At 41.1% G+C, this 27872-nt stretch overlaps 1 protein-coding gene across 1 annotated transcript in view; it reads right to left on the bottom strand.

The window, feature by feature from the left end:
• Nucleotides 1–904: 904 nt before the first annotated feature.
• Nucleotides 905–27872, bottom strand: part of ANKRD55 (ankyrin repeat domain 55) — a 457064-nt gene continuing 430096 nt past the window's right edge. The window contains exons 9-13 of the mRNA XM_032628850.1: nucleotides 23470–23654; nucleotides 17496–17663; nucleotides 13489–14129; nucleotides 5569–5661; nucleotides 905–3168 (exon numbers count right to left, since the gene is read on the bottom strand). Coding sequence (XP_032484741.1) covers nucleotides 3047–3168; nucleotides 5569–5661; nucleotides 13489–14129; nucleotides 17496–17663; nucleotides 23470–23654 — 1209 coding nt within the window. The 3' untranslated portion in view covers nucleotides 905–3046. The remainder of the gene's footprint in view (nucleotides 3169–5568; nucleotides 5662–13488; nucleotides 14130–17495; nucleotides 17664–23469; nucleotides 23655–27872) is intronic.

The following is a 27872-nucleotide window of genomic DNA, read 5'->3' as shown; positions in this document are numbered from 1 at the left end:
AGCAAGTGTATCCTGGCATTTTAAAAGTGGTCTTTTGAAAACAACCCGTTGGAATCCACCATGGGCTTAAATGGGGTAATTAAGAAGGAACATATTTAACCTTAGCATGAAATACAACACTCAAGTCAAAAACTAAATTAAAGGAACATGATAGCAGCTCTCACATGCAGTAGCTAGACATTCTTATTGCTTTCAGGGGAAAATGATATTTTAAAATCAGGAAATTCTATCAGAACCACATATTTCCCAGACATTGAGATAGAAATATTAATACTGGTAGATGAAGACTGTCAACAAACTGTAGGTCGCTATCAAAACTACTGTTCTTCAAAGTGAATACCTTCCCATTCTGACCTCCGTTTTAGTCCAGCCTTGGTCTTTTGGGCAGCTGAATGAGTTCCAGGACATCTCCAGAGGCCAAATCTGGGAAGTCGATGAATAAATTGTATCAAAAGCCGAAGAGTTTCCAGTCAGCATGTTTGTCTGGCATAGCTGTCACCAGAAGGACAAAGGTAGCTATCACATTAATATGTAAAAAACAGGAAATGTCTTGTTAATAAATCCCTAGCAAAAATTTTATTAACAGTGAATGGTAAATCACCTTGCAGCTGCTAGTGGTCCACAGACTAGGAAAAATGAGAGCAATATTCACTTTATTGTGGTGGTCTGGAGCTGGATCTGCAATATCACCAAGGTATGCCTGCATTAGCTGTGTTGCATTGGGCAAATTACTTACCACTCTCTGCGTTGGTTCCTTGTCTGTACTTGGGGGATATAGGTTGATGTAAAGATCCAAATGAAATAATGTATGCAAACTTATGATCCTTAGCAATGAAGGGAAATATAAGTGGTAAAAGAACAACAAAAAATATCATTTTAGAAGAAAAAGTTGCTTGATAATTTTTTAAAGTTGGGCACAACTTGGTGAATACCTCTGATTTGGTTAGTAAAATATTGGCCGAGGAAGACTCTACCCCAAACAAGCAACTTTACCTGGAGACAAAAGGATAGCTGCTCTATTTAAAGAGGTGGTAGTGGGCAGTACATTACGTTTTCGTAGCTAAGATTGTTATATCAACTTGGATGGAAAGGCCCAACATTAGAAGATTCTGTGTGCGTATATATAACTGCAAGTGTTGGGGGAATAGTGGGTTTTATACAGGGGTGTTTCGTTTTGTTTTGATTTATTGCTTTGACCTCTTAGCTATACACTTAGTGATCTCTTAGGGCCTGAGCTTTTGTTAGTGTGGTAATCTTTTGAATAATTCTTAAATATTCTAATTCTCCCCTTTCCTGACACAAACGGAAGGACTGCATTTCTCTATCCCCTTTGAAGTTAGGCATGCCCATATGACTTAATTTGGCAAATAAAATGTGAGAGGAAGTAATGAGACTCACCTCTGATTTTCTCTATTTTGGTGATGAAGGAAGTACAAGTTGAAATGGAATCTACATCAGCCAACTCTGCCAGTTGGAAACAGGACATGTATCGTGAATGAGAAAAAAAATTGTGTTAGCCAATGAGATTTTGGGGTTTATTACTAAAGCAGAGGCTAAGCTATCCCAGCTAGTCTAGGTAGTGTAGGGCCAGGTATCTACTTGTGGATGGACATGGATTCAGAAGTAGCCAGGTGACACAGCTGAACAGCCTAACTGATACTTACAAAGAATGATTCTTCAAAGATAAAAATAGCCCACAAAAAAAAAAAAAAGGAAGAAAGAAAGAAAGAAAAAAGAAAAGAAACGCTTCAGAATCTATGTCCTGAGAGCTCTTCCATTTGCACCAGGATTTGCTCTGCCTCTAGCTACTGTCTAGCTTGGGAGGTTGATCCATAGGCTTTCCCTTTTATAATCCCCGATTCAGATAACTATCATTAGCAAAATGAGACTGTGGACTACTAACTTCTTCTATTATCACTTCTTACATCTCTCTACCTTGCCAACTCCCTATCTCTCTACTTCCTTCCCTTCCTTCTTTCCTAAAAAAAAAAAATTAGCTGAATGAGTGGCTAAGCATGTTCTAGGTATTGTACACATTTCTAGAAGTGCAAAGCCAAATAACTGTGATTTGGCCTCAGAGGAGCTCTATTTAGTTAATGGCACAGTCTGACCTCCCTAAATAAATAATACTAACATAAAATGGTAATGTTATACTTGAGATATTTGCTGAATAACATGCAGGCTTGGAAATAACATGGAGTGACTATGATCTTATATGGCTAAACCTTGAACTTTCAATCCAAACAATACACAAACATCTTAGTAGGGAGATCTGCAGTTAGTAGTAGTCTTTCAAAGTTTGCTATGCCATAAGTATGGGAATGTCTTGAGTAGGCAGAGACCTTTATTTTGAAACAGAAAAAAGAATGATTAAATATGCAGAGTATTTGAGGAATGTATAAGGAATGTCTATTTCATTCTGTTAGGGCAGGATGTAGACCTTTCCAACTCACATGATCTTCTCAGTATCAGAACAATCAATCATATCTGAAAGTGACAATAGGTGGAAATAATCAAATAACAAAGAAGATACATAAACACTGTTAAGTGATTTGGGCTCTAGCCAGGAGTTAACAATGTTAGAAAATACTTTGCAGATGATTATACACTTAAAAGCCATAAACACTGACTGATTAAAGAAATTTACTAATTTAATTTTAATTAAGTTTTGTTAGTCCAAAGTAGAATTGCAATAAATGTAAAAAACATGTGCTTTCTTTTTTATTCAGCAAAGCATACATTTTTTAAAAACATAAAATCATTCAAAAAAACCAGCAAACATGCCACCAAACACAGCTAAGTTTCCCTGATGATAACATGTTGTGACTTTTTATTTTGGCATGTAGAGGTCATGGAAACTCACAATATATGCACAAAGATTCTAAGTGCTTATTTGGAACAAAGGATTTTGAGTTGTAAAACCATGAATGGCTTATAGAATGCAATTTACTAAATTAGTCTTTGTTCTTACAAAGTGATCTTATCCTTTGACAGGTGAAAATATATATAATCTACATTTTTACAATCAGTGACCCACAGTCACTGATTAATTTTCATCATTGGTGGAACTGGCAGAGTTTTCACTCTCTTCAGCTGGTGGGCTGTGTCCCCGCTGGCTTGGAATAGCAGGAAGCACTCGGTTTGTCCATAGAGGTTCTCCAGATAGAACTGGGAGGAAAGAATAGAATGAAAAACTTTCAAGGTTTGCATCTCTCAGAGTCTCACAAGGAATGATGGCAGTAGAACTGTGTTATTTCTGAAGGAATGGAGGCCCTTCTAAGAAACTTTTCTTGGGGAGAGCTAAACTGCAGGAGAAAGCCGTATCTATCTATCTATTCAGGCTTACCGCATGTAGTCAGGGATGCCAAATATGCACAAATACAAGGTGGGGCCAAGTTTGATCAAAACATGATCAGGCTGTTGGTGCCTAGCAGAGCCTTCTTTTCCTAGGGTGGTGTAGCCCTTGATGGCCAGGTCAGCACAAGGCTCTAAATAAGCCCCAAGACGTTTGTACTGTGCTTTTATGCAAAAGTCAAAAGGTTCTCAGGTTTCTTTTAGGAAAAGCACTGTACCTTTCCACTTCTTTTTCATAGAGCTACAGTTATCAAAGATCTTTATCTTCCCGTCTCCTTAAATTTAATTGTGAAAAGCCCCTGGGTTCTGCCAAAGAAAATCCCATTACTTTGGCTTCTCCAAGCCACACCAGGATTCAAGGCTGAGTGTTAGATGTCTTTGTGACTACATTTAGATGAGTGTTAGATGTTTTGGTGACTACAAAGACAATTAGATGTCTTTGTGACTACGTTTCTGCTTAAAGACAAGGTCAGACTTGAATTTCATTCAATGATTGAATTCACACCATCCAAAACTCTCCCTTTAGACAAATTAGTAAGGGCAAAGGAAATAATCTGTCAAGGCAGAGATCTTGGTTTGTGCTACTAACTCTGTGTGTGACCTTGGACAAATCTCTACCTCTCCTTTCCCTTATCTGAAAGAAGACAGGGTTGTACCTAAAGGGTTCTAGAACTCTTGCTTTGTCCCATCTGAACTGTAGCCTGGGGCATAAAAAATATATTGGATATTTACTCTGTGCAAACAGCTGCAAAGGGTTTTATGTACATTATCTCATTTAATCCTCTCAACAGTCTTATCAGGTTGAACTACTCTTATAAGCTAAGTGAAGAAACTGAAGTACAGAAAGGTTAAGGAACTTGTCTTAAATAGGGCAGCTTCTAAATCATCTAACCTCTGCAATTAAGAAGATGTGGGGAGAGAGCGAGAGAGAGCGAGAGCGAGAGAGAGAGCGAGAGAGAGAGAGAGAGAGAGAGAGAGAGAGCGAAAGAGAGAGAGAGAGAGAGAGAGAGAGAGAGAGAGAGAGAGAGAGAGTATGTGCACACAAGTGCTTGAGTACATGTTATAAAAGAGTGGGTTGGGATAGGAAGAACAGGAAGGAAGGAAATTAAAATCCAGTGAGTAGGGGCTTTCCTGGTGGTGCAGTGGTTGAGAGTCCGCCTGCCAATGCAGGGGACATGGGTTCGAGCCCTGGTCTGGGAGGATCCCACATGCTGCGGAGCAACTGGGCCCATGCGCCACAGCTGCTGAGCCTGCGCTCTAAAGCCCGCGAGCCACAACTACTGAGCTCACGTGCCACGACTAGTGAAGCCCACGTGCCTAGAGCCCATGCTCCGCAACAAGAGAAGCCACTGCAATGAGAAGCCCGTGCACCACAATGAAGAGTAGCCCCCGCTCGCCGCAACCAGAGAAAAAGCCCGAGCACAGCAACGAAGACCCTACCCAGCCAAAAAAAAAAAAAAAAATCCAATAAGTATCACCTGTTTCATGTGACAGCTGACTCGGTATCCGGTAATTCTGCTTCTGGCTCTGCTACTTACTACCTAAATAACGGGCAAGTTATGTGACCTCTCTGAACTCAGTTTTCTCATCTCTACTGCCTCAGAGTACAGATATAAGGATTTACAATCTCCAAATTTCTAGGCATGGGGCTCAGGAATCCCCTATATAACAAGCACCCCAGATAATACTTAGGCACAGGCAAACCTGATCACTTGGTGAATAGAATATATTAACAGTTTATATTGTGAGAAGTTTTGCATAAAATAACGCTAACAGTAAAACTGATGAACAGCATCTACTTGATTATTCCTTTCTGCTTAGGAATGCATTAGCCTGTGAGTGCAGAGGTAAGACACATTTCTATCTGTCCAACATAGTAAGGAAAACAATGTCAGGAAGCCAGTCTTAAGAGAAGAATTTTTAAAGCATTAAAGACATTAAATAGTACATAGCAAAATAAACGTCTGTTATTGTTTTTATAGTCCAAACACAAAAATTCCTCAAGGGAGGGAGTATTTTTTTAAACAAGCATTACCATGTTGGATGAAGCTTTGAAGACCGTCTCTATTTTATTTTCCTGTAATTTACAGGGTTGGGCACCTGATGCTCTCTTGAAAAAAATGAAAATAAACCAAAATAACATTTAGTCCTGTCTAGACGTGTTAACAGTGTTAACCTTTGCAAAGGAAGCCGAGGAAAATTCAAAATACTTACATTTTTGGTCTGGTAGGGGAGCCAGGTTGTTCCGGGTGAAAGGAAGATCCCAGATTTTAGGTCTGTTTGGGGAGAGATGCTGAAAATTTTGTCCTGGGGACAAACATATTTGCATCAATCATATGAGACTCAACCAAGGGCAAATTATAAAATCCAATGGATAAAAGAATCATAAAGGTTGTTATAGATCATGAAATTTATGATGTTAACAACAACAACAACAAAATACTAATAGCTCTACCATATTGTTTCTGTCACATTCCAGTCACTGTTTACATGAAAGGAAAAGGTATCAGAAATCATTTCTTGAGTAAACTATTTAAATACAATTTTATGAACAAGCACAGTTGGCCACGCACTCTACAAAACTTAAAAGTTTGAAAAATAACATAGGGTATTAGTGTATCACATATTGGTCAATCTGGGTTGAATGAGTGGGTGATGAGTAGAATATATTCTTCGAGAGCTGTGTTTCTTACTCCTGTCTGCGCAGAGAAATTATCTGAGGAGTTAAAAAAAGATGCTACTCTGGCTAAACACCACACCAAATAAATGAGTATCTCTGGGGCTGGGATAGGATGCCAGATTTTTGTCAGCTCCCAGGTGATTCTGTTGTGAATCCAGGATTGAGACACACTGATCTAGAAGATGGGAGCTGAGTGAAAGCACTTGGGAGATCCGGATGATCTAATTTAGATGACCAGTAGAGTTATGCTGGAGCTATGCATAACAGCTCTTAAATTTTCAGGAATTTTGTGAGCTGGTTTACATCATACTTGGTGGCTTGACGTCAGCCATGGTGGGAATATTTACATCAGGGAAATCAGCAAGTACGGATTTTTCTCTGAAGAGCCACCTATTAAACATTTATTAGCACATGACTGATTACAAGAGATGGATGTTCCAAACACCTGAAAATAGAAGGGACTACACAAAAGTTAAGTCCATTTAACAAGTTGACCGAATGGTATAATAAATAGGAGTTTGGGCTCTGGGGTCAGACAGGATTAGGCTTAATTCCCAACTCGGCCAAGTGATGTTCTGTCTCTAAATCTTAATTTCCTCACATGTAAAATGCTGAAAATAATTTTATCTGTCTTTTTCAGCTGTCATAAAGATTCGGAGAACAAAGGTAAAGCATTTAGCTTACAGAGCAAACAATAAACATTAGCAATTTACAGTGTTATTCTGTGGCATGTTTAACATGATCTCCTGGACAGTGGGGCCTGTATTCATTTGATCTTTTGTTTAGTAGTCTAGTAGGAACCAGAATCACTACAGCAACACTCATAGGGTTTAAGTCTTCCGTTTGGGTAAAGCAGTCCTTAGAACAGGGGAAAAAAAGCATTAGCCATGATCCACCTCCCATCTGCTTCAGTGAGTCCAGTGGTAGATTTGTAGGGGCAGTCATCTGAGCAGTGTCATTTGATGTCATTTGATGAATAGTAAGCAAAATTTCTAGTCTCCTTGGTGGACATTTTGCCATTATATTTTTATTCCTTTGAACTTTGAAGGTTAAATAACCTCACAAGCCATTATTTAAAAGAAAACATTCCTAAGTAGAATTACAATAAAACCCGTATCAGCTCATACCTGATTATTCATCCATGAACACTTGAGCAGAAATTTGCAAAACCAAAAATGAGATAATGATAATTATGGATAATGCATATTGAGCACTTACTATTGTCAAGGACTGGACTAACTGCTGTAGGCATAATCTCATTTAATCCTAACAATCACCTTCCCTTGTGAGATAGATACTATTATCATCCCCATTTTACAAATGAGGACACTGCAGCTTGGAGAAGTTCTAAATTGTCTGCAAGATCACATGATAGGAAGTGTCCCCCAGGCTCTGGACCTAAAATCCACACTATCCTGCCTCCTTAGGGGCCAGAGCAATATTGATAGGATGGGAGAAGTGGCAGAGAAGGACTTCAGCAGTGATTTGGGAGGAGGTGGGAGGAGAGTTAAACTTTTTTCCACACTGGCATTTTGCTCAGTTTTGAAGGACAAGGCAGAATGTGCATAGTCCAAAGTTCTCTTATCTGGGCTGTAGGCACCTTCAGGGAGTGTCCAGCCTGTGGGGACAGGGTTGAGGACCACTGTCTTAGAATAAAAAGGCAGGAAGCGTTTTCATCGTTAAATGAGGAAACAGAAGTGAATGAAGATTAATAATAATTCAGCACTCATCTATTGCAAACTCACTGTATTCCAGAGCCTAGAGTACAAACAGAAGGCAAGGTGCTCAGGAGGGGCTGATGGGAAGAGAGACAGGTAAAGCTGTACTTTTGAAGGCCATGAGTAGTGCTGTGAGGGTATCAGAGGTCAGTGTGTCTTGAATCCCATAGACCTCGCTTGTACATCTGCTCTGCTACTTCCTAGCTAGCTCTGTGACCTTAGGTCAGTGGGCTAACCACTCTACTCCTCAATTTCTTCATCTCTAAAATGGGGATAAAAATTCCTCTCCTGCAGTGCTGTTGAAGGGGAAGTATGTGGTTCACTGCCCCAGAGGAGGCTTAATAAGGCAGAGATATTCTTTTATGATGGATAGTGAAAATGGGTCACACCTCCTACAGCAGTCAGGGTAACTTCTACATAGGAGGAAGTTTTGGGCTGGTTCTTAAAAGATTGTAGGAATCTGTCAAGCACACAGTGGATAAAAATAACATGGGCAAAGATGTCATAGAGTAAAAAGGTATGTAGTTGTATAGGAACTGAGAGATATTCAAGGAACTGTTCAAGGGGGTGGGGGGTGGGAGGAAAGGATTTGAGACGGGAGGTGCAGAAGTTGAGAATGGGAAGTGAGGCCAGACCATGTTGGGAGGACTTTGTTTGCAAGCTAAAAATCTGGCCTTCATCCTGTTAAGATGCAAGCTTCTGATGGGTTTAAACAGAGGTGGTCACAGCATCAGACCTACCTACTACCAGACCTGAGGAGGAGAGCGTGTTGTTGCTAGGATACTCTAGAAAATTCTGGAGAAGAAAGTTCTCTCTTGAGGGAGAAAGGAAGCAAACACTTTGTTAGTTTCCTTGTGATAGCCTGCAAATAACCAGGCTGGTAGCAAACACCACAGAGCTTTCTGTTCAATTTTCTCTGAAAGCTGCTCTCAATGAATTAAGCTGATGTGCTCCAAATTCCCTCATTAAGTTAAGTGCCTCATCCCGCATCTCTCTCCATCTAGCCCAGTGACAGGTCTCAATAAATGTTAAGCAATAATCATTACAGCTAAATGTTCAGGGCTGCTGATGTAAGCACAGGACATTAGCTGCCTGGAATTCAAACGGTAGCAATCACTGCTAGCCCATATTATTTCTACTAAACCCAGGGTGGGAAAAGAGAAAATCCAAAGTAAAGGGACCATCCAAGTTCAAGTCAGTGGTGCTGTGGTATGATTTATAGTATCCAAATGCTTTGCTACTTTAGGTTTCAAATCAAGTATGGGAGCTCAGTGTAGAAATCTACTGAGTTTCAACCTGCCTAGAGTAACAACTTGAACCCCTTAAGTGAACCCTCCCAACTGTACTCTGGAAGCTTCAGCAGTTCTAAAAACAACACCTCAAATTGGGTTAAAAAACATTCACAAAAATGAAATCTATAAGGCAGAGAGAAATCTTTTTATTTTGGGGAGTACAGTGTAATTTCTAAGAAAATCACATTGTAGGTAATCTGGTAAGCATACTAACAAACTGGACTTTGAGACTTAAAGAGAGAAATATGTACATTGCCATGGGATAACTTCCTATTTAGGAGGTCTGGGTTCAAGTTCTGAATATGTCCTTAGTGACATATTCAGAACAATTAGTTGTAAGACTGAGCAGATTCTAGGCCATGTAAATTATAACTGGAAAGGTCCTCATGAAACAAAATGGTCCCAGACTCTGTATCCAGAGGGTAGGAAAACTGTAGCCGAGAGAGATGACATGTCTTGCCTTATCAATCAGGGCTCATTCAGGAAAACAGAGACTCCTTTAGGCCTTGAAACAGAGGGAATTTCATACAGAAAGGTGGTTATACTGGTTGGTGGAAAAGGTGAGAAGCCAGAGGACAGGGTAGAAGGACAATCCAGAGATTAACCACAGCAGGAAGATGCAACCACTTCTAGGCTGGAGTGATAAGGGGAAGAGTTGGTATCACCAAGGCTCAGAAGCTAGTGGGAGCCAGAACCACAGAGTGAGGGGCTTTGTGGAGGAAGTGGGAGGAATTGGAAGCCCTGTTGGAGAATCCATAGGAAGCAGAGGGACACTGTGTAGAGCTACACCTGTTTTCCTCTTTCTCCTGCTCTTACTCTATTGCCAGTGCCTCTTGGTACTTGGCCAAAAGTACCTGGAAGCAGCTGCAAGGGAGCCTGGGAAGTGTAGTTTCCTGAGATACAAAGTAGAGCTGGAGGGAAGAGACTAGATCCGAGAGCAAAAAGGCAGCTGACTAGCACATTTACTTAAATGTCATCATCTTTTAAACAAAGGTCATCTGTAGCTTGTCTCTAAGGCATAGTGCTTAGCATAGGGCCTGGCACATAGCTAAAAAAAAAAAAAAACCCACAAATGTGTATGTGTGTATAGTACTATGCTCAATCACTGTTCTAAGTATTTTATATGCATCAATTTGTTTAATCTTAACAGCAACTCACAGCCCTACATGTTAGGTATTTCCTCCCATTTTTGACATGAGGAAACAACGGCTCAGAGAGATTCAGTAACAGCAAGTAAATGAGAGAGTCAGAATTTGAACCCAGATAGTGTGACTTTAGAATCCCTTTCTTGGGGCAATTCCCTGGCAGTCCAGTGGTTAGAAGCTGGCTCTTTCACTGCCATGGTCCCAGGTTTGATTCCTGGTCAGGGAACTAAATCCCATAAGCCGTGTGGTGCAGCCAAAAAAACGAATCCCTTTCTTAACCACTGGATGTGCTGCCTCTTCATAAATCAGGATAATAGACATTATCCTTTAAAGACATTATCCATTAAAGAATGAGTGAAAGAACTAAGGTCCTTTCCGTTTAAAACTCTTATGATTTTGTATCTAAACATGAGAAGAAAATCAATTTAAAGTGAGTTGTATAATCAGTTTAGCAAATCCATGTACCTTAAAGTTCATTTATAGGCTGAAGATTCTTGGGAGTTTATCTTGTCATGACTCAGTTACTTAGAATGGCTCCTAGTTATTATCAGCATTCAAAAACATTGGTTGTTGGGGCTTCCCTGGTGGCGCAGTGGTTGAGAATGTGCCTGCTAATGCAGGGGACACAGGTTCGAGCCCTGGTCTGGGAAGATCCCACATGCCGCGGAGCAACTAGGCCCGTGAGCCACAACTACTGAGCCTGCGCGTCTGGAGCCTGTGCTCCGCAACAAGAGAGGCCGCGATAGTGAGAGGCCCGCGCACCGCGATGAAGAGTGGCCCCCGCTTGACACAACTAGAGAAAGCCCTCGCACAGAAACAAAGACGCAACACAGCAAAAATAAATAAATTAATTAATAAACTCCTACCCCCAACATCTACAAAAAAAAAAATTGGTTGAAAAAAATAAATGCTTTGGTACAGGCATGGCTAATTATTTGACATTCCCTTGGAGAACTCTGGTTCTCCTTTTCTGCCCCATAGGACTTTTCAAGTTACTTCACTGGAAAAGTGAAACAAATCCTCAAACCAATTTATTGAATTTCCTTTTATTTTAAATAATATAGAAGGTTTTAGATGGCACATGTGACACAATCTACTAGTTCTCTATCCAATATCTATTCTCTTTTTCCTCCTAGAAACAAAAATCCAATTTTGGAGGGACGGTCATGTGCCCAGTTAAAAGGATCCAATTCCCAGTCTCCCGTGCAGATAGGCATGATCATGTGACTAAAGTTCTGGCCAAAGAAATGGAAGCAGACTGTGGAATTTATGGGAGATAACTTATTAATGGGAGCTAATTCAGCTGGCGGACATCCATTTCCGCCCCACCCCCCTTCCTTCCTCCTGCTCTGTCAGACATTATGAAATGTGCAATGATCCAAAGGATGAAAGGCATAGGTTAAGTTGTAGAGCGTACAGATGGAAGGAGCCTGCGTCTCTGGTGATCACGGATTCACCAAGCACCTGGGAACCATCACCTTCGACTACTTTCATATGAGAGCAATAAACTTCTATGCTGTTTAAGCCACTGTTACTTTGGATTTCTGTTACAGGCAGATGAACCCAATCCTAACTGATATAGAAAAGACAGCCCAAGGCTGTCCTGGGAACAGAAAAGGAACAAGACTTTCACAAATTTCAAAAAATTTTCATAAAGAAGATATTAGCCAAGACAGGACTAACTCCAGAAAGCAGGCTGAGTCAAGGCCCTGGAGGCCACCAAACACAGCAGATCAATATCTTTTCTTCCTCACCCTTCTGCAGAACACAAGGAAAAACTACCCACACTTCAGTGCTTAGTGGAGGAAGTAAAATCTTGAGGAAAGTTTTTCTCAGGAAATAGCCTTCATGTGTTTATTCCTATCTATCCTGTGCTTAAAAACATATAAATATGTATGAGGGAAGCCATACTCTACCTCACAGGTTTCAGACATCAGGTACATGAAGATGAGTGAGGAGAGCCAGACTCATGCTGCATATTAAATGGGAAGGAATATTCCTTATTTCCAAAGATATACTGTGCTCCTCTACTTCTTAAAATATACATAGCCCCCTTGGGCTTTCATTTTTCTACTTCTGAAAGAAATATGGTTCAAGCAATATATCATTTTTCCTCTTAACCCTACTATAAGAAAAACAACAACAGAAACTTGTTGATAAAGAACAACTGACACTCCACAGACAGATACTGGAGAGTGGTGCAGACTGGGTTGAACTGGGGACAGTGATGTCCAAGTGATGTCTATGGGGATAGTGGTTACTCAGATCCAGGCAATTATTGCCAAGTGAAATTTGGGTTCAGTGTTGCCAGACTTTTCAACTTCTCAAGAGAAGCTAGAGTTTTAAATTTTTATGTCAAACTTCATGATTTTTAAATACTAGTAATTAATTCACTTGATTACTGCATTAGTAATGAACTGATTTTGGAAGTTGTTTTGCAGCCTCTGCTTTATTAGAACGATAGTTCTTAGTCTCTGGTATACATCAGAATCACCTGGGGGCCGTTAACAAAGAAATAAAAATTTTAGTGTGATACATTTGTTTAACACAAATGTTAAATGGGAAAATGGTACGTATATATTGCTTGCATGTGTATAAAAATATAGATTCTTTAGTGTGATACACTTATTTAAAATGTATATATACATATATATTTAAATATGTATAAAATATCTCTGGAAGGTAAACAAAAAATTAATAACATAGCTTTGGATGAGGGGCACTCAGTAGCTGGGGCAAGAGGCAGGAGGGAGAATTGCCACGTAACCCTTTGGTGTGTATGGAGACCTGAGCCACACATGTGTGAATGTGTTCTCTTTCTACGTGTATACATAGAAGGCATTGCCATTTTCCCTTTTGCCTCACCAAGATCTTGGTTCAGTAGTCCTGGAGTGGTCATCGAACACATGATTTAAAAACAAACAATCACACAAACAAATCAACCTCTCATAGGTGATACTGCCAAGTATCCCTGCTTAAGAATACTTGCTAGTGGAAATAGTAATATTCCTGCTCTAATCTGCCAGTCACCACACATATCTGCTACGATGAGATAAGATGAGAAGGCACATATTTTTACTTGATGATTGCTCTCGAGGTGGAAAAGCAGACTGTTTCCATAGCCTGGAAATCCTGAATCCAGTACACTCAAGGGAAAAAGGTAGCCTAATCACCCATTTCCATTCTGACCCTGTCCTCTAGGCCACCTACTGTCACTCCAGTTCCTAACCCAGGACTACATAACACATTTCTTGTATAGAATCTGTCACAAATGAGAAAGAAGGAAGCAGGGACATTACCTGATGAAGGATTATGTAGATGAGGAAGATGCGGCGGCCCTGACACCTCCTGGTGACTGGATCTGCTGGTAAGCAACCTGTCTAGCAGCTTATCAGAAGAAGACACAGTCCAAGCTTTATAGAACACCTGGTTATCTAGCAATACCTGGCAGCCAGTTCTGTTATTCAATAAATCCTGCTCACTTCGGCTTTTCTGAGATTGCTGGGCAGCATGATGAGTACCAGAGCTCAGGCCAGCATGGGAAGTGGCCCCCTGGGGGGCTGTCAGGAAGTTATGGCCTAGGGTGATGGGTGGGAGACTCTGCGTTCTGATTGGCGGAAGTCCTTTATGGGCCAGAGGCTTCTTTTCTGGCAAGTGATATTTTGAATTCTCTGAGGTCCTCTTCTTAAAGTCAACCATAGCCACCTGATCACCAGGCTGTTCTTGGCAGTTGGTATCCATGTTGCTGTCAAAGGTGGTGATGATGTCATCAACTTCCGAGGTGGGCTCCGCCCTGTGCCAGTCCCTGCAGTGATCTTTCCGATAGGCCCTCTGCTCTTCTTTTTTGTTCCTGCAGAAGATTTGACTGAGCATGCTGAATCGTCCCTCCTTCTTCTGGGGTCTACTCTTCTGGGAAGGAAGGGGTCGAGTAGGCTCTGTTCTATGGGAATATAAAATAACAAGGATGCTATGTGAGGGCAGGAAGTGCAGACACCAGCAGTAACCACACAACAGACCTCCCTCTATTCCATCCACCTGAGCAGGTTGTCTGAGATCATCCATAGACACTCGAAGCCCTCTTAAGTCAAAGGTGATGTGCAAGAGCTACTCACAACCTCCTTGGCCATCCCCTTCCTTGCCACGGTCAGTTCTCTGTCCAGTTAGAACATTTCTTAGTTAGATTTCACCTGCTCCCTCAGGAACTATCCTTTCAAAATTTGTTTTCTCCCAGGGATCAAGTAAGCTGAAAATACCTCAAAGTATTACTGTTCTCACTTCTTAAGGTCAGTAGGAGTGCAAGCTTTAGGTCAAAGAGATGAAGGCCAAATGTGGAGTACATTTGGCCTTCAGGCTTCAACTAGCAGCAGCAGGGTGGAGGCTGCAGATGTCGGGGGAGTGTGATTTTAGGCTTTCTCTGAAAGGGATCCCAGGAGATCTGGGCAGAGCTCTGATAGGAAGCCCGCCCATTTTACGCTGTTTGTGTGTTGTTTCTTGTTGAGCTTTTGCTAAATTTCCTATTGAAAAAGTGTACTAAAGGAAGCCGAGGAGAGAAGCTTTTGTCTGGGCTTCAGCTGCAGAAGAGGAAGTGTGTATTCCAGAGGTTGGGCGTGGCAGGAGAGGAAAATGAGCAATGCCCAATGAGCAGGCAATTTCTAAAGGAAAAAACGGTCAGCAGCTGTCCGGCTGGCTCTTCCTGTGTGGAGAGTTTCCCTGAGGCACTATTCTGTTTTTGTTCCTTGGAAAATTCTGTGTTGTTCTCTTCTGAGGCCACAATTGATTTAATGCTTTCTGTGGTATGAGTTAATGATGAAACCTGACTGTGTTCATGCCCTAAAAGCCAGATTGCAACATTACTCTTTGGAGTGAGATATTGTAATATGTAATTTGAAAAAATCACCCCTCATTTTGGCTGCATATAATGAATGGTTTTTGTTTTTGTTTTTTTTTCTGCAGGTCACACAGTGTATAATTGAATCTTTATTCCTGTGATATATTTTTATCCTCCTTTCACCTTCCAATAGGCTTTTTGAAATATTAAACACAACTTCTGGACTCCTGATACTACCAGAGAGAACCCCAGGAGATCTCTAGCATTCTTTCAAGTTTCCCCATACAGAATATACCCCTGTGCTAACTGATGCTACTTCAGCATCTTCTATAAACAATCTCCTCCTCCTCTTAAGGTTGTGATTTTGGTCAGTGGGTCTCAAAGTATGGTCCACTGAACCTGGAGGTGAGGGCCCTGATAGTCTTCAGAAGTTTCTGAGGTTTAAACTATATTCATAATAATATCACTTCTAACCGGTGTTTTGGTTTTTTGGTTTTTTTTTTTTGCAGCGGAGCACAGGCTCCAGACGCGCAGGCTCAGAGGCCATGGCTCATGGGCCCAGCCGCTTCACGGCACGTGGGATCCTCCTGGACCGGGGCACGAACCCATGTCCTCTGCATCGGCAGGCGGACTCTCAACCACTGCGCCACCAGGGAAGCCCCTCACCAGTGTTTTTTCCACTGGTCTGCTTTTTACACCAAGGGTGCAAGAGAGCAAGTGGGTGAAACTGTGGGCTCCTTGGCACATATCAAGGTAGTAACAACAATAGACTTTCATTAAAAAAATTGCCATTAAACTTAATAATGTCCAGTAAATGTTATTAATTTTACTAAATATTGATCCTTGAGATACATTTTTTCGATAAAATAGGAATTACTCATAAACAATTCTACTATATACTGAAGTACAATGGTTGTTTTGAGGTAAAACATTTGTGCCGTTGTTTGAGTTGCTAGCTGAACTAGACACTTTTTTCATGAAACATGATTTTTATGGCTTATAGACAAGCTGTGGTTATTTGGAGTTGGGCATTTGATTTCTCAAAAATGAACAAAGTGAGCCTGTCATTTCAAGGTAAACAATTGACATTAATTGTTGCCAATGACAAAAATCTAGCTTTCAAGCAAAAATTAGAATTTTGGAAAATTTGTATGCACACTGTGAGCTTGACAGCTTCCTGATACATAGAGGCTTTTCTGATGAGATCAGTGGTGATATTAACAAATGTGATTTTTTTTCTGGTATTGTATAATGAAATGTACTATTTGGAAGATATTCATAACTAAGTAAACCAATATTTTCCAAATGACCAATGCAAGATATTATAAAATCATGTATAGATGTAAGACACATTTAAAGTGCTAGAGAGATGAATGGATTTTAATGTAACAGAATTCAAAAACTTCACTGATATGGTGACAGAGTCCACATTGCCACTAAGCTTTAGGAAACTACTACTTGTCAAGTTTTGGTGTAGTATCAAAGGAAAAGTATCCACAGTTATCTGAAAAGGCTCTTGAAATACTCCTCCCTTTTTCACCTACATATCTATGTGAGGCCAGATTGTTTTCATACACTTCAGTCAAAACAACCATATTGCGATGGGTTGAATGCAGAAGCAGATGTGGGAATGCAGCTCTATTCTATTAAGCTTCTATAAAGATATCAAAGAGATTCAAAGAGCAAAGTAGAACAAAACTGCTCTTCTCATTACATTTTTTTGGTTTGTTTTGAAGAATGGGTTATTTTTTAACTAAAAATATGGTATTAATGTGAACTTGTAAATGTAATGGGTTATTACTTTAAATTAATAACAAAATATTTTTTCAAAAGTTTCTCAGTTTTAATTTCTAATGCCATAAATATTGATAGGTGTGACTCACATAAACAAAAGCTCTTTAGGGTCCTCCATAATTTTTGAGAGTGTAAAAGGGTCCTGAGAACAAAAAGTTGGAGAAACGCTGATTTAGGCAAAAGAGCAACTAAGGGTATATGGCATACTCTAGAGCCTGCGTGCCAGAACTACTGAGCCCGCGTGCTGCAACTACTGAAGCCCACGCGCCTAGAACCCATGCTCCGCAACAAGAAAAGCCACCGCAGTGAGAAGCCCGCGCACCGCAACAAAGAGTAGTCCCCACTCGCCGCAACTACAGAAAGCCTACGCGCAGCAACGAAGACTCAATGCAGCCATAAATAAATAAATAAATAAATAAATAGTATATGGCATAAAGGGACGAGGAAAGGGAGAAAAAGGAAAGAAGAGATTAGAGTTCAGCGAATATTAGGCTGATGGATTCATGCTTACTACTATCATTTTGCTCCACAGCGTCAAGGACATGTCATTACATGTTAGATAACGGCAAACACGATTATTAAGTTATTGCTGATTTTCTGCTAGTTTTGGCAGTTTAAACAATTTCATCCAATTTTATAAATCTTTGAAAGGAAGAAAAAATGAGTGCCTCCTGGTGCGCTCACCTGCTCTCTTGGGAGAGGAGCTTGACACAGGCCGTGTGACCGCAGTACAGGGCATAGGCCAGGGGTGTGCTCTCACTGATGTCTCGCAGGTTGCTGTCTATGCCCAGCTCCAGCAGTGACTGCACACAGTCTGCCTTTCCTGCAGCTGCAGCCCAGTGCAGAGGTGTCCTGGGGGACCACAGGGGAACAGCATAAGTGTCTGAGCACATGAATGGTACAGGTTACTTAGCTGGCAACAGCTCCTGCTTGAAGTTGGGTCATGGCAGGAAAGACTTGTTGCTATTTACAGTGTGGAAATGGTATGTATTAAATGGGGCTTCAAGATGATGGTGTATGTGTGTAAGGGCCTCTCCTCTAATTCTGATATTCTGTGGCCTTCCACCTGCTTTGGTCTTTCTGAGAATTTCCTAGAAGAGGAAGTAGTGGGTCAAAGGGTATGAACAATCATAAGGCTCTTTATACATAGTGCCAAACTGCCTTCCAAAAAAACTGGCTCAATCTCTCCTCCTACTAGCTGTGTCCCTACTCCTTCCCAATATTGTATTATCACCATCTTTAAAGACTTTTGCCAACTTGGTAGGCAACATGGTACTTCAGTGTTGTTTTCTTCTGCATTTCTTTAATTAATAGTGGGGAAGAACTTTTGAAATATATGTTTATTTGCCATTTGAGTTTCTTCATTGAAATGATTCTTAATGCCCTATGCCCATTTTTCTATTAGATTATTAGTTTTTCTTACTAATTTATATGGGTTTTTAAAATATTTAAGGTATCAATTTTTTTCTAGGTTATGTTTATGAAAACATTTTCTCTAATTTGTTACTTAGCTTTTAATTTTTTTTTTTTTTTTTTTTTTGCGGTACGTGGGCCTCTCACTGTTGTGGCCTCTCCCGTCGCGGAGCACAGGCTCTGGATGTGCAGGCTCAGCGGCCATGGCTCACAGGCCCAGCTGCTCCGCGGCATGTGGGGTCTTCCTGGACCAGAGCACGAACCTGCGTCCCCTGCATCGGCAGGCAGACTCACAACCACTGCGCCACCAGGGAAGCCCTTAGCTTTTAATTTTTTAGTGATTTTCCATAAAAAATTTTAAGGAATAATCACATTTATTTACCTCTTCATTTTTGGTTTGTTTCATGATTTTATGTTTTAGAAAGTCCTTCATCAGCCAGAAGGTGGATGAATATTCATCAGTATTTAAACCTTGTTAAATGGCAAAACTATTATTTTCTTAAGGAAGAAAAAAAAAAGCCTGAGACTGGAAGAAAATATTTGCAAACTGCACATTCGACAAAGAATTTGTATTCAGAATATGTAAAGTATTCCAAAACTGAATAAAAAAATACACACGCCAATTAAAATAAATTAGCAAAAGATCTGAACACTTTATCAAAGAAGATGCGTAAATGGTAAATAAGCACATAAAAACGTGCTCAGGGCTTCCCTGGTGGCGCAGTGGTTGAGAGTCCGCCTGCCGATGCAGGGGACACGGGTTCGTGCCCCGGTCTGGGAGGATCCCACGTGCCGCGGAGCGGCTGGGCCCGTGAGCCATGGCCGCTGAGCCTGCGCGTCCGGAGCCTGTCCTCCGCAACGGGAGAGGCCACAACAGTGAGAGGCCCGCGTAACGCATAAAAAAAAAAAAAAAAAAAAAAAAAAAAAAAAAAAAAAAAAAAAAAACGTGCTCAATAACATTTGTCATTAGAGAAATCCAAATTAAAACACAATGGGATACAACTACATATTTATTTAAATGGCTAAAATTAAGAAAAAATAAAAAGAATGTATATACAGTATGTGTCTGTGTGTGTGTCTGTGTGTGTGTGTGTGTGTGTGTGTGTGTGTGTATAACTGAGTCACTGCTGTACAGCAGAGATTGGTACAACGTTGTAAATCAACTATACTTCAATTGAAAAAAAATTGGAAAAAAAGAACCCCAAACCTGGCAATACCAAAGGCTGATGAAGATTCAGGGTAAACTGAACTTTTATACATTTTTGGTGGGAATACAAAATGGAAACAGTCACACCAGAAAATAGTTTGTCAGTTCCTTCTAAAGTTAAACATACTTACCATATGACCAAGCAATCTCACTTCTAGATATATAGCTAAAGAAATGAAAATTTATGTTCACACAAAAACTTATACACAAATGTTTATAGCAGCGTTATCCATAATTGCCTAAAACTGTAAACAACCCAATGTCCTTCAATGGGTGAAGACAAACTATAGTTCATCCACAAAATTGAATCCTACTCAGCAATAAAAAGAACAGCCTACTGATATATAGAACATAGATGAATCTCAAGTCATTCTACCAAATGAAATAAACCAATGTCAAAAGATTACATACTGTATATTTCCATTTATATAACATTCTGGAAAAGGCAAAACCCAAGAGACAGAACTAATCAGTGGCTGCCAGAGCTTAGAGATGGGGGAGGCCTTGACTACAAAAGGACAACCTGAGTTGATGCTGGAGGTGACAGAATTTTCTTGAATCTTGCTTGTGATGGTAACATGAATCTATGCATGTGTTAAAATTCATAAAACTACACATCAAAAAAAAGTAAATTTTACTGAATGTAAATAAAAAGGAAACCAATATTTTCTTCTAGATTTATCTGGATTGAAAAAAAAACTGCACGTGTGTCTGTATGTGTATTTTGATATGTGTGGTGAGGCCTGGAGCCAGTCTGACCATTTTTCCAGTTACATAGCCAACTTTTCTCAACACCATTTATTAGTGCAGTGGGATCATATTTTGAGATCCTGACGTATATAGTTACTTTTCTACCCTTCCTCTTTCCTCATTTAAGGATATGGTTGATTTTATGCTCAACCTCAGGGGAGGGATATAGCAGGGTGGATAAGAGAAATAGTCAGTGTCTTTCTGCTTCCAAAAGCCAAGCCCAGAACTGAGAGCAGATTTGGAGTAAATTAGCTCCCCAGCTGTAGAAAGAACTATCAAGGCAGATGGGACAAGAAGGTGATAAGAACATAAAGGACCACTGGACCCAAGAGCAAAGGGGACCCAAACCTTGCTTCCTTGGCAGAGATGCTGGGAAATGGGTGGTGGGGGATGTCTGTGTGGTGTGCCTGGGCAGTGGGACCCTGGGAGGCTAAGGAGGGGCACAGTGAAAGAGGACATGCCTGTGAATGGGGTTTCCCGTGAAGAGAGTGGCTACTCTTCCTGTCACTCTGGGAAAGGATCAGTCCTGAGGCAGGAAAGGAGGGCATGGAAGGCCTCTTCTTGGCTTTACTCTGGGGCTTGACCGCTGGCAGAAGGCCACCCCTGGGAGAGCCAAGAGGTCTCTCAGACATGGAGGCAGCCTGCGGGCCGGGCATCTGTGAAGGGGCTTGGGTCTTAGTATTTGGAGAGTAGCCATGTCCACAGTGCGACCACAGTCCCCATGGTAAATCGTGTCCTCTGTCAATCAAGCATCCTTTTCCTCATGTTATGATATGGGTAGAAATTTGAGAACCCTTAATAGGAGCGTATATTTTTTCAACACAGTCATCAATCACACTGCCTATTTGAACATGTAGCAGATATGATTCATTCCATTCTGTGTGAGTGAGGACTCCAAACAATATTTATTATGAAACAAGATGAGGCATCAGCCATATTATGCCTTCCTGCTTAGAGAATATATTGCCCATAAATTCAGTAGGTGGAGGGCTGGATATCAATGCAGTCAGGTTTACCAACACGTGACAATTCTCTCTGGAGCATTGTGAAATACTCCTTCACAACAATTGCTAAGAGTGACTGTTTTAATTCTTCTGGCCATCAACATGGAAGAAGTCCAGAAGGACACAGGGAAAAATATTATTTTGCAGAGAAACAGGAGAAGCATAGATAACTTCTAACTAATACACATAGAGCCTTCGTGGGCAATATGTAGCATCCAGTTTCAGGTTATCTAAGCTGTAGTTCCTTTCTTATCTCTAAGCTTCAGGATAGTCCTACAAACATAGCAGACTGGACTCAGCTAGCACAGTGAGGAGCTGGAGAATCAGGGCCCATGATTCAGAAGAAATTCATCAGAGACAAGCAGTGGGCGATGAGGTGGTCTCTGAAGGGCAGGAGATGATGGGTACAAGAAAGCAGTGTTGGCTGGAGTGTCAGAAGCCAAGGAACGATTTATGGAACATGCAAACATTCTCTAGATAATTCCCAGATATGTGTAGGTAGGAGAGTTTGATAAAAGACTCTCCCTCCTGAAAATAAATGACTTGGGTACTAAAGGAAAGTATGACCTCATAGACTGACGAAATTTGGGACATTTAAGCTACATAGGCTATTTATGAGTTATGTGTTCTGTGCCATCAATCTTAGGCTAGTACCACCGTGTTTTAAATGTCATAGATTTATGATGTGTTTTAATATCTAGGAGGACTAGTTTCCCCATATTTTCCCTCATCCTCGTTTTTGTTTTTTTTTAAATCATTGCCTTATTTTTCTTCTCTTTCCTCAAAAACTGTCTCTCCACTGGGGGAAAAAAAAAGAAGGAAAGCAAAGTCACAATTGTTGCAAATGCGTTAAGTACTTAAACCTATGAAAATTTTGAAAAATTCTATACTAATACAAGCTTACAGTTTCAATGTGAAGGCACAGCTACACAATGCAGGATGCAGAAACTGAAACAAAATGAAGGGCAGGATTTGATTAGTGCATGCAACACATGAGCTGAACTTTGGAGCAGGAACTAGACCTTTCTTGAGATTTTACTTCACTTTGAACCCTTGTAGGACCCAATCTTTTGCATTTTCTTTCTGCCCTTGGTTTTTCTTTCTTCCCTGAGGCTGGGGGAACTAAATTTTCTCTGCTAAGCATGTGATAATGCAAAGTGGGAACTACTCTATTCAGAGCTGGTTCTACAAGTATTCTGAAGTAGGCAAACTGTTTTCTAGCCCTCTTTTCCTAGATGTGTTCTTTTCTTCTCTTTTTGGATCATTCACCTTTTCTCCTCATGTAACTAAGTCCTATTACTCTCTTACCTGCTCAAGTTCAACATCTGCTCTTAGGAAAAGGTCTACTTTCAATGATTTATACCTTAATTTTAATTAAAGTCATCATGTTAACCATCTCCAGCTTCTGAGACTTACTGGAACCCAAGAATTTTTTCCCCCTGTGTTATAAGGATTTCAGATATCAGGAAGTAGGAAGTGCTTCTTGGGGCATCTAAAATCATGATAAGTAGGTGGCTAGATTTGCACTTCAATAGAAAAAGGTAAACAAAACTATACGTAGTGTACAAGCCTTATACTCATTTTCAATAGTCTTATTTGTTGTTATATTATTCTTAGATTTCCATTGAGTCTATGCCTAACTGAAAGAAATGTTAGATACACATAGTAATTGAAAAGTTCTAATAGTTGATTATGGATGAAGGGCATGTAGGTAAAAAGCTCTGTTTAGAAGTCAAGGGTACAAGTCTTCATTTAGTTGCTAAATACCTCTGAGGCAAGTCTCTTTACCTTTCTGGACTCAGCTTCCTTTTCTATGCAAATATATCTTTAATTACTGAAGAAACCCAAAGCAGAACCCTGATAAGGTCACATCTAGTTCTGAACACAAAGCCTCTATTATGCTCTTCTCTGGGTAACAAGAGCTTGTTGACTTTATGACATAATCCAGGAACAAAGGAAAAGAATTAAGACACTGTTAAAAACAAAAAGCGCCTATAGCAGGAAGCTGATATACAGAAGGCCTTCTGAGAACACTGAGAACGGTTAGCAAAAAGTGGAAAGTCTGACAGTACTGTACACTCATGGCGTTTCTCTTCATAACAATGATTTTTCCTGCCCTGACTAAAATAGAGCAGCTTTCATTGTCACAAGCACATGTATAAATATTACTGGCAGTAAGGCTATAGTCATACAGGATAACTCCTTAAACATCTTCTTTATTTTGAGATTAAAATTTGGAAAAGATGACTGGTAGTTCCCCACATTTCTGAGTTGCCATGGATACCTGTCATCCACATCCAGAGCCTGCAGGTTGCACTCAGGGAATCTTGCCAGCTCGTTGATGATGTCACTGAAACCTGCTGCTGCGGCGATGTGCACACACGTCTTCCCACTCTCATCGTCGTAGTTGATTATGGACGGACCATGGTGATGGCTCAGAATGATGGAACACAGAATTCTATTTCCACTCTAGAAAACAGAGTCAAAAAACGCTCATTAGGTACAATCCAGTGCTCTTCCCTGTCTATGCAAATTAAGATAAAAATTCAAAGCAAAAAAATTCAAAACAACAACAACAAAAAATTCATTTTATCAAACCCACAAACAAATTTCCACTTGTCTCAAGTCACTGCAGGGATTTTTGTCTCCTGTAAGAGCCAAATTGTCTTCCATAATCAGTGAACTAAGGAGGACTTAAATACAGGTGTAATTGACTGACATCAGAGCTAGCACAATGGGTGGGCCACCTAGATGACTTCCTCATTAAATATATTCATTTTGTTTCCCCCACTTGCTGTAGAGGTTAACCCCTGAGAAGCTGGCAGAGTTAATTTTAATGTTAACAAAATGACTATGACGAGTACTGACTAGTGACATAATGATGATCAGAATGATCTGGTAATGGTCAAATTGCTATAAATTGCATGTAATCTAATTGTCAAAAATCCTTTGTGAAAAGAAGTGGGTCATAATTTAGTAGCTAATCGATAAAAGAAATAAAAACAAATAAGTATGAAAAGGAAAGAATTTTAGGCAACCATCTAAACTGGGTTCCTCTTTCTGTGTAGGTGTATAATAAGTTTTTATCTTATCATTTTTTTTTTTTTGGCTCTGTGGGTCTTCATTGCCGTAAATGGGCTTTCTCTAGTTTCCATGAGCGGGGGCTACTCTTCCTTGCAGTGCAGCACGCGGGCTTCTCATTGCAGTGGCTTATCTTGTTGCAGAGTGCGGTCTCTAGGGCGCACAGGCTTCAGTAGTGGTGGCGCACGGGCTTAGTTGCTCTGTGGCATGTGGGACCTTCCAGGGCCAGGGATCGAACCCATGTCCCCTGCATTGGCAGGCGGATTCTCAACCACTGCACCACCAGGGAAGCCCTTATCTTATCTTTGAAGGGAGGCTATTCTACACTCTTTTTAGTAACCTGTCCCAGCCTTAAAAGTCACCAGCTCTTTCTTGAGAGTGTCCTACATCTCTTCAGCTTAAACAAATGAGTAAGTAAATGCTGTGCATGTTACCTTTCATTGGACTGAAAAATACAAAAAACACTGCATAAGCATTTGCAATTTTAGATGACAATAAATCCTCAATGGCCAGTGAGTTCTAGTTTTATCTCACACAGTGGAAAAGTCTTATCTTTCAGATTTCTCCTGATATCTGTGTAAAGATCATAAAACAGTCCAAATAATTCATCAGCATTTTAATTTTCTCAGTGAATCTATAGAGACACTGCATCTCCACGCAGCAGGTCTTACGGGAAGAATGGAGGTCTCTAGGAGGCGTGAGGAGCAGGTTACAGAAACGGCAGAGACACGCTCTAGTTCTGGGGGCCAGGAGCCAGGTCACGTGCCAGGCTCAGGGTCCTGGGCAGAAAGAGTGTTGAACATCTTTTTTTTTTTAGCATCTTTATTGGAGTATAATTGCTTTACAATGGTGTGTTAGTTTCTGCTTTATAACAAAGTGAATCAGCTGAGAGTGTTGAACTTTTTTAAAGCTGCAATTCTAATACATTCCAAGTGCTATTCCACAGCCACCTCCTAATAAATTTTCCCATGTAACATTTCTTTTGGCATTCCTCCCACTTTATTATCCCAGTTTATTTGACCCCAGGGCTGTCTTTTAGAACCTCTGAGTCAGTTTGCACAATTCTGTGGAACAGCACCCTTTCATTTTTGCTTTTCCTCTTCCTTTCCCTCCCCTCTCCCTGTTTGCACTGAGGACTCTCCGGATATCCCGTTACTCAGCGTGGCTTCACAGGGAACCATCACAGTGAACCCTCGAGTGTGCTCCCACTGTATCAGGGGACCGCAGCTGATACAAGTTCTGCAACCTCTTGCAGGACCAAAGGCTCAGGGCACTCAAAGCTCTCAACTGTGAGCCCCAGCAAGAGTGCTGAGTGGGTTTTAAATGTTACAACCAGGGCCAGCTACATAATTTGTGGGGCCCAGGGGAAATGTGGAGCCCCCTGCTCACATGGCAGAGGAATAATGTATTCCCTTCTTCTATGGTGTCTCTCTGGACCTGTCATTGCGATTTTTATTTGCTATTTAGTGTCACACTCCCTTGGGCTGGGCATGCTCACGGTGACTGCAAACCCTCACAGGTGCCTAGGGCCCCATCTTGCAACTCAGTACATGCTCAATCCTGACCCTCCCTGAGTCTGTGCCCAGACCCCTGCCAGGGGACTGAGGAGCTGGGGCCTGAGCATCTGTCCCAGGGCAGCAGGGAGGTGGGACTGTGTGAGCTGAGGCTCCAGTGTCCTATTAGACTTAACATACAAAACACAGATTCAACGACAGAATTACTGAGAATTTTCAGATGGCCACAGAGCATTATACCTGGAGCACAGAGCTCCCTGCTGAGTGTGGGGCATCTGTGGCTTTACTGGTCACACACCCATAAAGTGGGTCCTGCCTGCAACCTTTTTCCTTTTTTCCTTCTCACCTTCCCCCTTACATCCTCTTTCTCCCTCCATTCTTCCTTTGTCTCACAATGACTTAAATAATTCAGATCAATGACTTTAGTTCTATGGCATGCCTGTCATCAAAAGGTGGCTACAGTGAACACATGTAAGCTTTCATGCCTGCTTTACCAGCTTTTCTAAGGTTCTTTCACCTGATGTTACGTAAACATATTTTGAGGGGTCTGAAATACGGTATATTTAAAACAATCAAGAGACCCCTCTCCCCTTTTAAGAAGCACTAGCCATTGGAGAAGGAAAACAGAAGCAAAAAAGAGTGTCCACTCAATGAATTGATTTTGTTTATGGTTTCCTGGAAGAGCAAAGGAATTCAGGTTGCCACAGTGATTCAAACAGCAAAACACTCTGTCACGGTTCTCCTTCTGTGTGGGATGGAGTGTCAAGCACAGATGGAAAAAACAAAACTTACTTCTTACACACTGTCTTCCCCTCTCCTTGCCTGACCCACAGAGGAGCCATTCTGGAAGCAGCCAGCTGAGATAGAGGCTGCGGCCCAGCACATCTCAGTGGGCCTCTTCTGAGTTCCTGACCAGACAGTCCCAGACAGCATTTCCCTTGCAAGCTGGAGTCTTACATGGCTTTTCTGGATAAGAGAAATTCCACCCCCTTACACTTTTCCTCCACAATGCCTTTTGTCCTGAATCTTCCAGACAATTCCTTTGTCTCTAAACCTGGCCCTTACTTACAACATTGTCATTGCCTTTTTTTTTTTCCTTTGGAAGAATATCCTCCCAGGAGTAATGGTGATAGCAATGTTTACCGAGTGAACGTTCTGTGCCCAGCACTGCATTTCCACGTTCTAACTCATTTAATCCTGACTACAACTTCATGAGGTAGGTACTCGTATCATCCCATATTGTAGAGGAGAAATTGGAGGCACAGAGGGATTAAGCTGCCCACTGTCACAGCCAAGAGGTGGCAAAGCCAGGACTGACTGTCTGCAGAGCCCTTGTATTTCACCACTACACCATTTTGTCTCCAGTTAAAAGTACGGTCTATTTATTTGATCCTGCATGTTCATATGGGAGGAATTTAAGTGAAAACTGCTGTTGGGATCAGCAACATCAGTAGCAATGAAGTACGCCTTGCCAACTGAGACCTTCTTCCAACATTAGGTGCTTTAAAAACCTTTCCTAGGAGGGTTGCCACGGTGCACCCTCACAAGAATTTGAGAGAGCCCTGGAGAGTATTAGTTTGTGAGCTGAGTCCCTGGCTCAGTGGTCTCCTGGTAACAGCATTCCCTTCTTGGCAAAATGGGCTGAGTGTCAGTCAAAGGGAGTCTCCAGGCCTGGGAAGCCTTGGTCACAGACACCAGGAAGCACCAGGAGAGAAGAAATGGGATGCTGCCCAGAAGGGCCCTTAGGAAGAATGGAGAGTGGGTTTCTGTTTGGTGGGAATATCATTCAACAGGGGAAGAATATTGTATAGATAGTATGGAGCTCTAGAAATCTACATTGGGTGGCCAAATGAGATTGTGGATTTACTTATTTTTGCTGCATTTTTATTCTTTTTGTCCATGGGTAATCCATAAGGTGCCTTCATGTACTCTGAAAACTGCTGGGAACTACCGAGTCCTAGTCATTTTCTCTTTATACCTCATGAGGGAGGGGAATTCGCAAGAAGCCTTGCCAGGAAGAAAGTTGAATTAACGTACAGGAATTTTGCTGTAGGAGACTGATAAAAAACAAGATTCCAGTATCTTGATCGTA

This window comes from Phocoena sinus, chromosome 3, assembly GCF_008692025.1.
Source record: "Phocoena sinus isolate mPhoSin1 chromosome 3, mPhoSin1.pri, whole genome shotgun sequence".
Classification (NCBI taxonomy): Eukaryota; Metazoa; Chordata; class Mammalia; order Artiodactyla; family Phocoenidae; genus Phocoena; species Phocoena sinus.
This window is presented reverse-complemented; position numbering and strand designations above follow the sequence as displayed.